Below are 12,558 nucleotides of genomic sequence, written 5' to 3' on the forward strand. Positions count from 1 at the left end.
AATACACCTGTTTTCCCTCTCCGAGGGAACTTAACCACACGTAGGGCAGCCGACCTCCTTCCAGAAGCACGCTGCCCATTTGTAGAATCAAGTCTGCTTGGATACAGCCTCTCATCTGGCTTTTCTCTTTATTTCTACTCTCTGTACACAGATCTAGCTCAGTTTTTATTGTAAGCAGCTTCAGATCCTTTCTGGAAGTAGGTGGGGATATAAATAAATAACAGCAGCCATAACACATTCTCGGCAAGCTCTTAGTTCCGAGTTGAGCTTTTTTTTTTTTTTTTTTTTTTTTTTTTTATAAAGAGCTTTTTTTAGACAGGCAGTTGCTTCCACTGCGAGGAAACTTCCTGCCATCTTCACTAGCCTGGCATCCCTGTCAGATGCCTTTGGAATAAGTGGGCAGAGAGGAATTAAAAAGGCAGCTGGCCACCCACCGACAGACCTTTGAAAGAGTAGTTCCTTTTTCTTCTCGAATTAGGGTAGATTTGGGACAAATGGTCAGGCCCGAGGAGGCAGCAGAAATGGGTGGGGAGGCAGGAACATATGTCCCCCCACCCCCGCCCTCCACACCCGGCCCGGGCAGGGCTCTGACCTCCAAGCTTCAGAACTAGTCTCCTTGGGAAGATTCCTAACCAGTGACCACCCCTCCAAAAACCAGGAGGAGTGGGAGGGGGATCCCAAGGGAAAGGTGGAAAACCGGGCAGGGGCTATTTATAGAGGAGTCTCCAAAACAGAATGAAGAAGCAAACCAGAGGAAGCGTCCCAGCTCTGAGGATATTCCCTCTGTTTCCATAGGTCCAAATCCAGGAACTGTGTCATTTGGGTTTTCGGGCTTCCTAGACCTACGGTCTTGCCTGTGCCTGATCCACCAGAGGAGCCTCGGCCCCCTCCTCTGCAGAACTGGATTTGCACGGTGCCCGCCTCACGGGATTGCTGGGAAGGCTAGTGAAACAGCTGCTCCAGAGCACCCAGTGCAGGTTCTGGCGGAGAGAGGTGCGAAATGGGCATGTCTCCTCTGGATCCGGTGATGAACGCCGTGTGGAAATAAGCTGCCCTCCGCGGGGCTCGTGAGGTTGAGCTGTGGAGATCTAAGGAGCCCTTAATCGACTCAGAAAAGTGGCCACTAACCGAAACATTAAACAAAGCTCCAAAAGACTCCCCAGGAAACGAGTGCTTTAGAAAAGGAAGGGTATTGTAAGCGGTTCCGGCCATTTGCAGACTTGGCCTTCATTCTAGAAAACTGACCCTGGGATCAGCCCAAGTAGCAGGACCTGACCCTCAGGAGATCAGCCTCCCCTCCACCAGGAGAGACGCATGGTGGGGGCAGGGGGGGAGATGGGGGCATCTCGAGGCCCGAGTTCTAATCTCCGCTCTGCCACCTCCCAGTTGTCTGACCTTGAACGAGCTCTTATCTTTTGTGAGCCTGTTTTCTGCCAGTAAACATACCTGCCCTGTATCACGTACACTGTGCTTATATTTGCTGACACACATTGACTGTATCCCTACTGTATTCGTCTCCTAGGGCCTCCATAACAAAGTACCACCAACTGGGTGGCTTAAGCCAACAGAAATTCATTGTCTCACAGCTCTGGAAGCTGGAAGTCCAATATTAAGATGTCAGAAGGGCCATGCTCTCTCTGGCGGCTCTAGGGAAGAATCCTTCCTTGCCTCTTACAGCTTCTGCTGTTGAGGGCAATCCTTGGCACTCCTCGGCTTGTAGAAGCATTACTCCAATCCTCTGTCTTCACGCGGTCGTCCCCTGCCTCTGCGTTTTCATACCGTCCTCCCTCCGTGCACATCTGTCTCTGTCCGCATTTCCCATCCTCACTGGTCAGACTAGATTGAGTCTGACCCAGTGACCTCATTTTGTAAGTTGACAACCTGCGTGGAGACCCCATTTCCAAATAAGGTCACATTCTGAAGTTACTGGTGTTAGGACCTCGACATATCTTTGCGGGGAGGGGGACACAGTTCAACCCAAAACACCTGCTGAGTGCGGAATTGGAGCGCACAGACAGTCACCCTTCCGTGCGTCCTGCTCTTCTGTGAAGTCTGGCTGAAAATCAAATGTTGGCACATGTTTTGTGAGCTTTTAGAAACCCCTGGCAGTACACATCACAAGTCTTTGGCTTTTAATGAAAAATGCCCTCTAGGCCCCGTGCTACATTTCCCTGGATCTTACCGCGCGGTGGGGAAAGGAAAAGACATTTCCGGTCAAGGGAACAGCATGAGCAGGGCCAGGCGTTTGGCAAAGAGAGGACTGGATGCAGAGCCGAAGGAGATCGGTCAGGGCTAGCTGGCGGGGCCCTTCGTGAGCTGGAATAAGGTGTGTGAGCATTGGCAACAGAGAGCCCAGTGGGGTTTCTGGACAGGAGAAGCAAGCTAAGAGGGTGAGCCCTGGCTGTTCCGTGCCTGGCCGGAACGCTTTGGCAGGTGAGCAGGGCAGAGCTTTGGTTCATTCTCAGATATGTGCCCGGAGTTCCGGAAGCCATGAGTGGCCTTTCAGAGTAGCTGAGACCACCCCAAAATCGAGCAACTCCTGGACGTCCTCTGGAACACTGATTCATACTCTGGTATATTCCAAAGGCTATACCCCGACACTCCACCACAGTCCCCCCCGAATCTCTAAGATCACCAGCCGTGAAGGGGCTGCAGCCGTCCCGGGGCACCTCATGTGTTGGTCCCAGAATCTTAGGCAGGGAGGGTGCAGGAACACCCCTAAAACATTACCTTCAGGGATATCATGCTTGCTTCGAGGCAGACTTCCAAGAAACTCTTGGGGAGGCCCTGGGTTCGAGACCCTTGTTACTGCCCGCGGCCCGTTACTCAGAGCCCTGGTACCCAGGGGCTGCTCCCTCCCCTGGTTGCTGGATGGCTGCCAAGCTGCCTCTCCCCACCTGTTGGAAGCGTCCGGGTCTAAGGAGAATGCCAAATGTGTGCTGAGGGCCTCTGTGCCTCCCTCCTCCCACTGAGGGACACCCCCCAGCTGGTACATTCCTAAGGCCGTGTCGTCCTAGCGCCTAGATGCGTGTTTGCTGACCACAGAGAGATGCTGGCCTGGCACAGAATGCTGTCCTCATAATGATGCCACGGATCTTTCAGCCACCCGCTGGGAGCATCCGGCACCTCCAGCCAGGAGGGAGATGGCAAGTGCAGTAGCAGTCTCTAGAAGACAGCAAGGTCAGGCCAGGAGCAGAACACGAGGTGGCCCCGGAGCGAGGGGGTGGGCGATGTGGCGTGACGGCAGGGAGTGCCAACACTGCCTCGTGAGGCCCCTGTGCCCTCCGCCTGACGGCTGGGCGCCTTGCACAAGTGACTTGACTTCTCTGGGCCTCGGGCTCCACCCCGGCCACATGGGGCGAGAACAGCTCCCACCGGATGAGGGCGCGGGGAGGAGGAGAGGGAGCTGGTTGTGAAGCGCTGGGAACCGCGCCTGCCTCTGGGGGCTGTTGGGTGGGACATTGGGCCATGTGCCCTGGAGTGTGGAAGACAGGAGCGTCCTGCAAATACAGCTTGGGCCTCAGCCTGTCCCGTGGTCGACGGGCAGATTCAGGCCTAGGGAAAGGGGCGGGGGGGGGGGCACCCTAGCAGACGTGCCCAGCGTTCCCTGGGAGACTTACCTGTTTATTATCTGGAAGAGTTTGCATCTCCTCCTTGGCTAAAAAAGGAGCAACACGCAGCCCGTCTGAGCCGCCTCAGTATCCGAGAGCTGCCACAAACAGGACTTTAAGTCACTGGTGATTCCGTCCCCGTTCATGGGTCTCGTCCTGCAAGCAGCGGCAATCGGGACAGGGATCCCTCTGCGTGACAAAAGTGGCCGTATAATTGGATTTCATGGCGGGGTCGGGCTTTGCTGCTGCTAAAGATGGCCCTAGGGTGGCCCCTCCGTAGGGTCCCCGCCGCACAGCATTCTGGGAAGGCAGGCTGGGGCTCCCACCTGGAGACGGGCTTCCCCCCACTGAGGAGGAGTGGGGGAGGGAGAGGGGGGACATGGGGGTCGGGGGGCGAGAGTTGGAGGAAGGCCTGCCTTCCCCCCTTGGTCTTGGCCGAGCTTCTCCTTAGCTGTTAGCAAGGTCCTCCCCCACCACCCCAGCTTCTCACTCTCCTTCTCCCCCCCTGCCCGCCCCCCCCCCCCCCGTTTCGGAAGTGCCGCGGAAAAGCCACACTTCCCCCCCCCCCCCGTGCTCCCCGTAACTGCCTTCCTTCCCGACTCAAACAAGCAGGGCTCTCCGTTTGCTGCAGCTGGCAGATAATATATAAGCCATTTTAAACCTCATGCCTATGAATCGAGCAACCGGTATAATAAAACACCAGGTTATTTTGTGTTTTATTAACTGCCTCTTCCCTTCAGTTTGCATAATAGTGAGTTAGATTTACATGCCATTAAGACGGCGGTGCATTATTTTTAATAGAAGGTACGACAGGCTTCTCTCCCGCAGCCCAGAGTGTGGGGAAGTAAGCTCATATGATGCCGATGAAGGCTGCGTTCACACTCGCTGGGTCGGGGCAATGGCTTTTTTTCCAGATGGATACTCTGTTGTCAAATGATCGCCCGCCGCAAGCTCGCCTCTCTGTCCCTCTCTTCCGTGTCATCTTCCTACAAACGGGATAAACTGCCTATTAAATTTAATTACAGCCCGAATGGCCACACGTCTTGCTCTCGTGTTCCCCTGAGTGTACTGTGCTCCACCAAGGTCCTTGAGGAAGGAATGAAATCAGTCTGGAGGATGCGCGCCCACTTTCTGCCGGGGGGTGTTGCGGAAGGTAACGTTGGCGGCCACCTTTTGGAGGCCTTCTGTGGCCCCCCGCCACCCCCAGCGTTAAAAATGAAAGCTCGCTTTGTTGACGCTCTGGGCTGATTTTCACAGAGGTGAGGAACCCAAGACTGGGGTGCACGGCACCCTTCTCTGAACCGTTGACATCTGTCCGAGGCCTGAACGCCAGGCCCAGGGGACCTCCCTGTCCATCGGGGTGGTTCAGTTCTGCGTCCGGAGGCAGCAACGGCCTCGTGACCAGGCCTAGACCCCCGCCCGGAGAGCCCCATCCTCAGAATTCTGGTCTTCCCGAGACCTGAAACTAGCAAGGATTTGGGGGAACTTCGTTCCTCGCTGGTTCATTTAACGCGTACTTACTGAGCCTCTGTCTGCCGTGTACCGGGCAGTGCCGTAGACACTGAGGACAAAGCAGCGTGAAATGGGACAGGGAGACCCCGCGTACGTAAGTGAAGGCCAGTGTGTCGGGAGACAAGCACAGTAAACTTCGAGCAGGGTGGGGGGCACGGAGTGCCAGGTGGGGGGTCCCGTAGTTTTCAGTGGAGGAGGCCGGAGTGGGGCTCAAGAGAGAGTGACATACTTGATCAAATACTTGGAGGAAGGAGGGAGTGCATCATGTGGGTAGCTGAGGGAACAGCAGTCCGGGGGGATGGAACACCCAGTGCAAAGACCCAGAGGCAGGCATATGCCCACCTGTTCAGGGCAAGCAAGAGACCCGTGAGGCTGGGTGGAGTGAGCTGAAGAATAGTGGGAGGACGGGAGGTCGGAGAGCAGGACCCGGATCTGGGGAGGCCTTGCAGGCCAGTGACATGACTTTGGCTCTTGGGATGAAACGAGAAAGCAGTGGAGATTCGGAGTAGTACATTGACTTGCTTTAACTTTTGTTTTCAAGGGATCACTTTCATTCCTTTGATCAGAATAGACTATAAGGCAGCCAGAGTGGAATGAGGGAAGCCAGGGAGGAGGCTGTTGCAATGATCCAGGCAGGAGATTCTGCTCTGGAGATCAGAGAAGGAAAAGTAGAAGAAAACAAGCCAACCAACCACTTTCTTGGGTGTGTGTTAGTGCGGTCCTAAGCAGAAGCTGAGACCTTCAGTAACTTCCGGCAAATCCTTAGTGGCGTTCTGTTTCCTGTGTGTCCTCCGAGCATCCTCCTTACTGGCTAAACGAGGAAAGCCAGGTTGAGGCTCGTAACGGGCCATGGAGTGGGAACCAGTATGGGGACTTGGCTGGCCATGCTACCTCTCCTCCAGAGGACAGAGGAGAAGACGGTCATTGCCGTTGTCTGAACCCTCCGGCAGTGCCGTTGGCAGTTGGCACTGCTGAGGAAAGGGGTCCAATGCTGACCAAACACCCCGGGACACACCAGGCACCGCCTGCGCGTCTCCCTGCAGCCTTGGAGGGACAGCCGTGTCCCTCCTTTCCCCCCGGGAAGACTGAGGCGTCGCTTCTGGAGGGCTCGCCTGTCGGGGATCAGGTAGACCTGGGAGCCACTTCCGGCCCCTCGTGGACAAGTTAGCTCTCCTCTCTGAAAGGGCTTTCCCTGTCTCAGGATGACGCGGAGAACAGCCAGCCCCTCCTTGGCCGGTGACCGTGGGGTTGGGCGAGGTTCGGAGCCCGGGGCCTGCCTGGATGGCTCCTGCCGCGTGGCACGTCCCCAGAGCTCCGGGCGCTTTCCCTGCCCCGCTGTCAGCTCACCAGGGGAGGGAGCGCGTCGGGTGTGCTCAGCAGTTACACCCCGGCCCCTGGCGGCCTGAAGGTGGATCAGGAAGCATTGGTGGAACAGAGGGTGGGAGCAAGAGAGGAAGGCGAATGCGTGCGTGAAGGAAGGAATATTCGAATAGATGGAGGAATCCGGCCAGTAGGTGCCCGGAATCGGACTGAAATCTAATCTTCCCGTAGGGGGAAGAGAGGAGGGCTTCCCCCTGATTTCTTCTGCGGCTCCCCCAGGAACCTGGGCCTCAGGGTCCAGAATGAAAGTTGCTGGGGGGGGGTGAGAGGCCGGTCCCTCCCAGAAGGAGCAGCTGTGCCCTCCTGGGGCTCCCCTCAGGGAGCTGTGTCCCAGCACCGAGCGTGTCCCGAGAGCCCAGCCTGGCGGTGGGACCCGGGGCGCCCGGGGAAGCGTGCATGTGACCGTCACAGCACTGACGTCCGCTAGAGAGTCTGTGCTCTGCTGTTGTCAGTGTAGCATTTTGTTTTAATTCACACCGTCCCTTTCTTACCTCTTTATTACGAAAACCTGCGGACGCAATGCGGAAGTTGGAGAGAATCGAGTAACGAACGCTGTGATCACTCCCCAGCCTATCTTACTTCCACTTCCAGCCCTCATCACAATGTCTCCCCGTTCTATGTCATCCAGAAGTCAGTTACGAATATGTTCTTTGGCCTATGAATATGTTAATGTTCTCGGGGGCGGGGGGGAGAACTGCCACCAACAAAAGCATAGCAGCAATGTTTTCGTTACATGAAAGTAGCATCTCATAGCGAGATGTCACGTTCCCGTTCTTGCGACAGGTGTCCATGTTTTTAGCTTATTTGAATCAGAATTCAGCTAAGGTCTATACGTTACAATTGATAAGCCTCCTAACTTCTTTTCTTTTTTTTTTTTTTTTTAGTCCCCTCCTGTGCCTCTGTCCCTACCTAGCCCCTGGACCCCAGTGGTCTGGTCTCTCCCACTGTGGTGCTGCTGTTCTCAGAATGTCCTGCAAGTGGACTCATTCTGCCTGCAGGTTTTTGTGTCTGCCTTCTTCACCTGGCCTGATGCTTCCGAGGCTCATCTGTGCTTGCGGGCTGTGCGGGTGCTCCCTTTGTTGTTCCCGCAGGCCAGAGCGGGTGTGCCGTGATTTGCCCATTTGCCGGTCCACCGGCGCCCCGGTCGCGTTGCTTCTAGTCTGCAGCTTTCTCCTTCCGTTTCTTTTTATCCCCTCGCAATGTATTTGTCGAAGAAACCAATTCGTTGCTTTGACAGAGTCTCTAGCATTCTGGGTGGTGACAGTCGCATCCCACATAGCGGAACTTAGCACATTCCTCTGCCTCCTGGATTTCCTGCAGTTCCGTGGAGAGGTCCGCTCGGATGCTGGCGTGACTGTTTCATAGATGGCGGGTGTGTGATTCCACGACGGATTGCCTCTTTGGTCAATGCCTCGAGCCCGTAATTCATCAGGGTTCTGAAACGGTGAATCTTTACTCCATCATTCCTTCACTTCTTAGCTCGTTCCTAATTCACTTCACTTATTTTTTCCTTTCTGTATCTGTCATTTGATGATCCGTTGGGGCAGGGATACGGTATCGAGCATTTGAAAAAGAATCCTCGCCAAACGCAGCCACCCCAACAGGAAGCTCCCTGGTCAAGACTGAAACATCAGTGCATTAATTGGAAATATGCTGCGTTCTTTGCCTTCTGTTGAGCTTTCCAGAAACTCCCCTGACAGTGTTTTTTCCTTCCCTCTTAGAACTCCAGTGCTGACCATCGAGTCCGACTGGACCTGGGCCTCTGGGACAAATTCAGTGAATTGGCCACCAAGTGCATTATTAAGATTGTGGAGTTTGCTAAACGTCTGCCCGGCTTCACCGGCTTGACCATTGCAGACCAAATCACCCTGCTGAAGGCCGCCTGCCTGGACATTCTGGTATGTGCCCTTCTGAACTCTTAGGCGGGGGTTGGGTGGGGGGAGGAGGGGACAGCGATGCTTTGAAGACCTGCAGAGGCTTTGGTTCTCCAGCCTCTCCTCCTTCCACTCCCGTTGCACACTGAGCCCCGTCCTTCCTGCCTGAATCTCAGTTCCACTGCTGAAAGCTCCCCCCCTCCCCCCCTCCCCCCTCCCCGGAGTTGGGCAGAACCTCCTACCTTCTCGACCCTGGTGTGGGAGCCCCCACTGCACGATCTTGGGGAAGGACCCAGCCTGGCTCAGTCACAGGCTTGCTTGCTCCCCCAAAGCCCCTTCCGTGGGCCAGTCCTATAGATCTTGCAAAGGCCGTCACGCTTCTCGAAGCCAGAGCGACAGGAGGTGGCACATAGCACCCTAGTTCTACCCTCTGATCTTAAACCACTTGTCAGTGGCCTTGGGAAAATCCCTTCCTTCCATAGGCCTCAGTGTCCCCATCTGTGCAAAGGGAATGGATTCCTGGTGCCTCTCTCCCTCTGCCGTTCTCACACCGTAGCTTCTAGGGCCCGAGAGAGGGTAATGACGACTGTCATACCTTGTCCCTTGTGGGTCTACTGGCTGGATACCTACCCTCTCTCTTCCTGTTAGGGGCATCGAGGATGATATGATTCATTCTGGCTGGGTTGGTTTTCTTGGGCAGGGAAGCAGCTCTCATTGGAGGGGACGGGGGTCTGTCCCGCCTGCGGGGGGTAGTATAGGCTGATGGGCCTCTGGAGGAAGTGGGAGGGGAAGCTGGCCTGCGGGGATGCTTCAGAAAATAGAGAAAGTAAAATTAGCTTTTGAAGTGCTTTAAAAGCATAGATTTTTCTTTTTATTACATCTTTCATAGCTTTGGGTATAAACAGTTCTGCAAAGCAAATATAGTTACTCACTGTAATTAAACACACAATCCTGCTCAGGAGGAGAGAAGACCTCCGTGTGCGGCAGTCGTGCAGGAAGCACGAATGTTTATGTGTCTTTCCACTTACTGGTTGGATCTTAGGAGGAGTGGTAATGGTTACTCGATAAGCTACAAGTTCCAGGGATCCTGAGAGTATATGTGGTATCTTTTCATCTTATAGCGTCAGAGGGTCTGGGACGAACGTAGGGACGTTCAGGAAAAAATGAAACATCAGAGCAGCGTTCACCTGTCACCTACCCACACCCCACAGAGTCTGCAAACCTCAGCTCCTTGGAGCCTCACACACCTCAGTGAGCCTGGCTGGGGATGGCGATTCATCCCATTTTACAGATAAGGAGCTGGAGACTAGGTGAGTCACCAGGGTCAGGTGATTGCTGGAACCACACCCAAGACCCACATCTTTGGACTCCAAAGCCATGAGAGGATTAGAAGCATAGACAGGGAGTGGTGTTAGGCGGGCCCTGGGCAGAGAACCAGCCAGACCACCAGGGAATAGTAGAAGCCACTTGAGCAAATCAATAACGAGGTTAGTAAGGAGCTGCTGGAATAGTTAACGACAAAGCCTGGGCTTTCTTATCCTTTCCTCACGAGTGCTTAAAGTGTGGCTCTCAGGAGAATGTCACCTAAGCCTCAGGACATCCCCGTGATATTAGTGGAGACTGGAGTCACCAGCGCATGGGGAGAGGTGCCCCAGGGGCCTCGAGTCGCCGAGGGACCTGTGAGGTCGCATGCAGCAGGTCGGTGTCTGCACCAGGGCATGTGGTGCAGTTCTGACTCCCTGCATCACACGGCCATCCATCAGGGCCCAGAGCCTTCCTGAGGCTTGGGCTCTGACTTCGGTTCTTTGCTTGTTTCTCAGTCCTCCTCTTGTCTGGCTGCCAGGTGGTGACGGTCTGTGGTTCCTTCAACTCTAGCCCTTTGGGAAAGAAGGAATGAGAAGGATACTTTGAGATCCACCAGTGGAGCATTTGTTTCTACAACACCCTATGCCTAATGGTTCACGGTGCTTAGATCCCTCCTTAAAATCCCTAGCCAACCTCCGGTGGCCATCTTCCCACATCCCACCTTTACAATGAAAACTAAGCACTCCTCTGGTTTGCCTGTAGATCCAAGAATCGGCCCTTAGCCCCTTGGTGGAAACAGGTAGAACAGGAACCAGTTCCTTTTTTTTAAGTTTATTTATTTTGAGAGACAGAGCGAGCAAGCACAAGCGTGAGTGGGGGAGGGGCAGAGAGGGAGAGAGAGAGAGAGCGAGAGAGAGAGAGAGAGAGAGAGAGAGAGAGAATCCCAAGCAGGCTCCACACTGTCAATGGAGCCTGATGTGGGGCTCGAACCCATGAACTGTGAGATCATGACCTGAGCCGAAATCAAGAGTTGGATGTTCAACCAACTGAGCCACCCAGGCTCCCCCAGGAACTAATTTCGATGACCTTCGTCAAGTTATTTAACCTCTCCCAGCCTCCATTTACCTAGCAGTACAAATCAATAAGGTGATAACTAAAAGTAATTCTTTACATGGGCTTAAGTACAGACATGAATATCAACGTGGAACATGTACTAGATCCTCGGTTGGTGGCGTTGAAATCAGGGACAAAGCTGTCATAAGCACATGGGGGCGGTTTCAGCCCCTGTGGCCACGAGTCAGGAAACTGTCAACCACTCCTTCCTGGCTCCACAGGCTTGAGGGGGGTTGGGGTTGGCACAGAGCAGCCACAGGAGGAGAACACTCTACCCGGGGAAGGGGCAGAGACCTCCAGTCATATGAGATGAAGCAGAAGGGGTACTTATTTGGCCCCGGACAAGAGCTCATTTCCAAGAATTTGTAGCAAAGGCAATTAATCACGAGAGCCTGAACAATGCACAACTTCAAAGAGCATCTTTCGGATGAGAATCTTCTCAACTAGCTGAGCCATTTAGAAGAATCTTCTTATCTAAGCCATTGATGTCTGGAGAGAGTGAGACAGAAAGACCAGGAGGACACACGGACAGAGACAGGCTGAAGCTGTTGTCAGCCCCTAGAAAGGAAAGTCACGGTTGTCCCAATGCAGTCACGGCCGCCAGCGCATCGTGTTGTGTTTGGTCCAAGACGGGCCTCTGTGTCTGAGCGCGGGGCCACCTGCCGGGTCCGGCGCTGTGCTGGGAAATCACAGGCCGCGCGGGACGTGGTTTGCTTTACAGTCACGAGGTGGGAGCCCCTCAGGAAGGAGGTCCAAGGACAAAGAGTGCCCGAAGCCTGTCCGGCCTGTGCCCCCTGCCACACTGCCCTCTAGAGGGATTTTCTGTCCCAGCGTCTGCCTGCTGGGGGGGACCCTTTGCTGTGGGGACCACAGCCAGGCTTCCCTCAGGGTTGGAGCCCTGCTCTGAGCCTCCCGATTTCCCACAGGGGTCAAGAAGCCGAAAGGTCTCTCCTAAGATGGGCCAAACTTCGAAACCCTTGTGGATAGAAGTTTACCTTCCTTTTCTCGCCCCAGAGTTGTGGCATTCTAAGTTTGTGTTCAGGACAAGAAAGGGAGGCCCCGGAGGAGTCCCCTCGCCCGAGTTCTTGCTCACGTTTTCCTTCTTGCTCACTCTCCTTTATCTTTCCTGTCCTGTTTCTTCTCCTCCTCCCTCTAAACTGCCTCTTCTCTGCAGGTAATTGGGGTCAAGTCCCTGTCAACCTAAAAATCGTAAGAAACAACCTTGGAGGCCATCTGGCCTTCAGGTTGCTCGCCCCTGCTCCTCCCTGCTGACCTCCTTCCCCCTCTCCCTTTTACAGATACTCACTGAGGCCCTGCTGTGTGCCAGGCCGTGTTCTAGGCTCGATGCCACAGCAGTGAACAGGACAGACAAAAATCCCTCCCCTCATGGAGCTGACCTTCTGTTGGGAGTAGACGGACAGTAAATGAATAGGCAGGGTCTTACGGGGCCACAGAGAAAAACAGGAGCAGGATCGAGGCCAGGAACGTGTCTGCGGTGGACCGGGCTTGATTTCTATGGTGTGGTTAGGGAAGAAGGTGACCCTCAACGAAGGGATAGAAAGAGCTGGAACAGTAAAAGACACCAGTCAGAGACGTGTGCAAGTGAGGGGTCCCGGGGAGTGTAGTTGAAAGGCCGTGGGGCGGGGAGGCCCTGGCAAGCTGAGGAGCGGTGAGGAGGTGAATGTGCCGGGAGGTGAGCGACAGGGCCGGGCCTGAGGGGAAGCGAGCACAAGATGGCCGGTACATTTTCACCCTCGCTGTTA

The 12,558-nt window shown here is 54.7% G+C and overlaps 1 protein-coding gene across 4 annotated transcripts in view; it reads left to right on the forward strand.

Moving 5' to 3' along the window:
* Nucleotides 1–12,558, forward strand: part of RARB (retinoic acid receptor beta) — a 172,439-nt gene that overhangs the window by 148,178 nt on the left and 11,703 nt on the right. For all 4 annotated transcript variants that reach the window (XR_006207638.1, XM_042956680.1, XM_007097468.3 and 1 more), the window contains exon 5: nucleotides 8,225–8,401. Coding sequence is in view for 3 of the 4 variants with exons in the window: in XM_042956680.1 (XP_042812614.1) it covers nucleotides 8,225–8,401 (177 nt within the window). In the remaining variant the exon portion in view is untranslated. The remainder of the gene's footprint in view (nucleotides 1–8,224; nucleotides 8,402–12,558) is intronic.

The sequence above is a fragment of the Panthera tigris genome, chromosome C2 (assembly GCF_018350195.1).
Source record: "Panthera tigris isolate Pti1 chromosome C2, P.tigris_Pti1_mat1.1, whole genome shotgun sequence".
In the NCBI taxonomy this organism is placed as follows: Eukaryota; Metazoa; Chordata; class Mammalia; order Carnivora; family Felidae; genus Panthera; species Panthera tigris.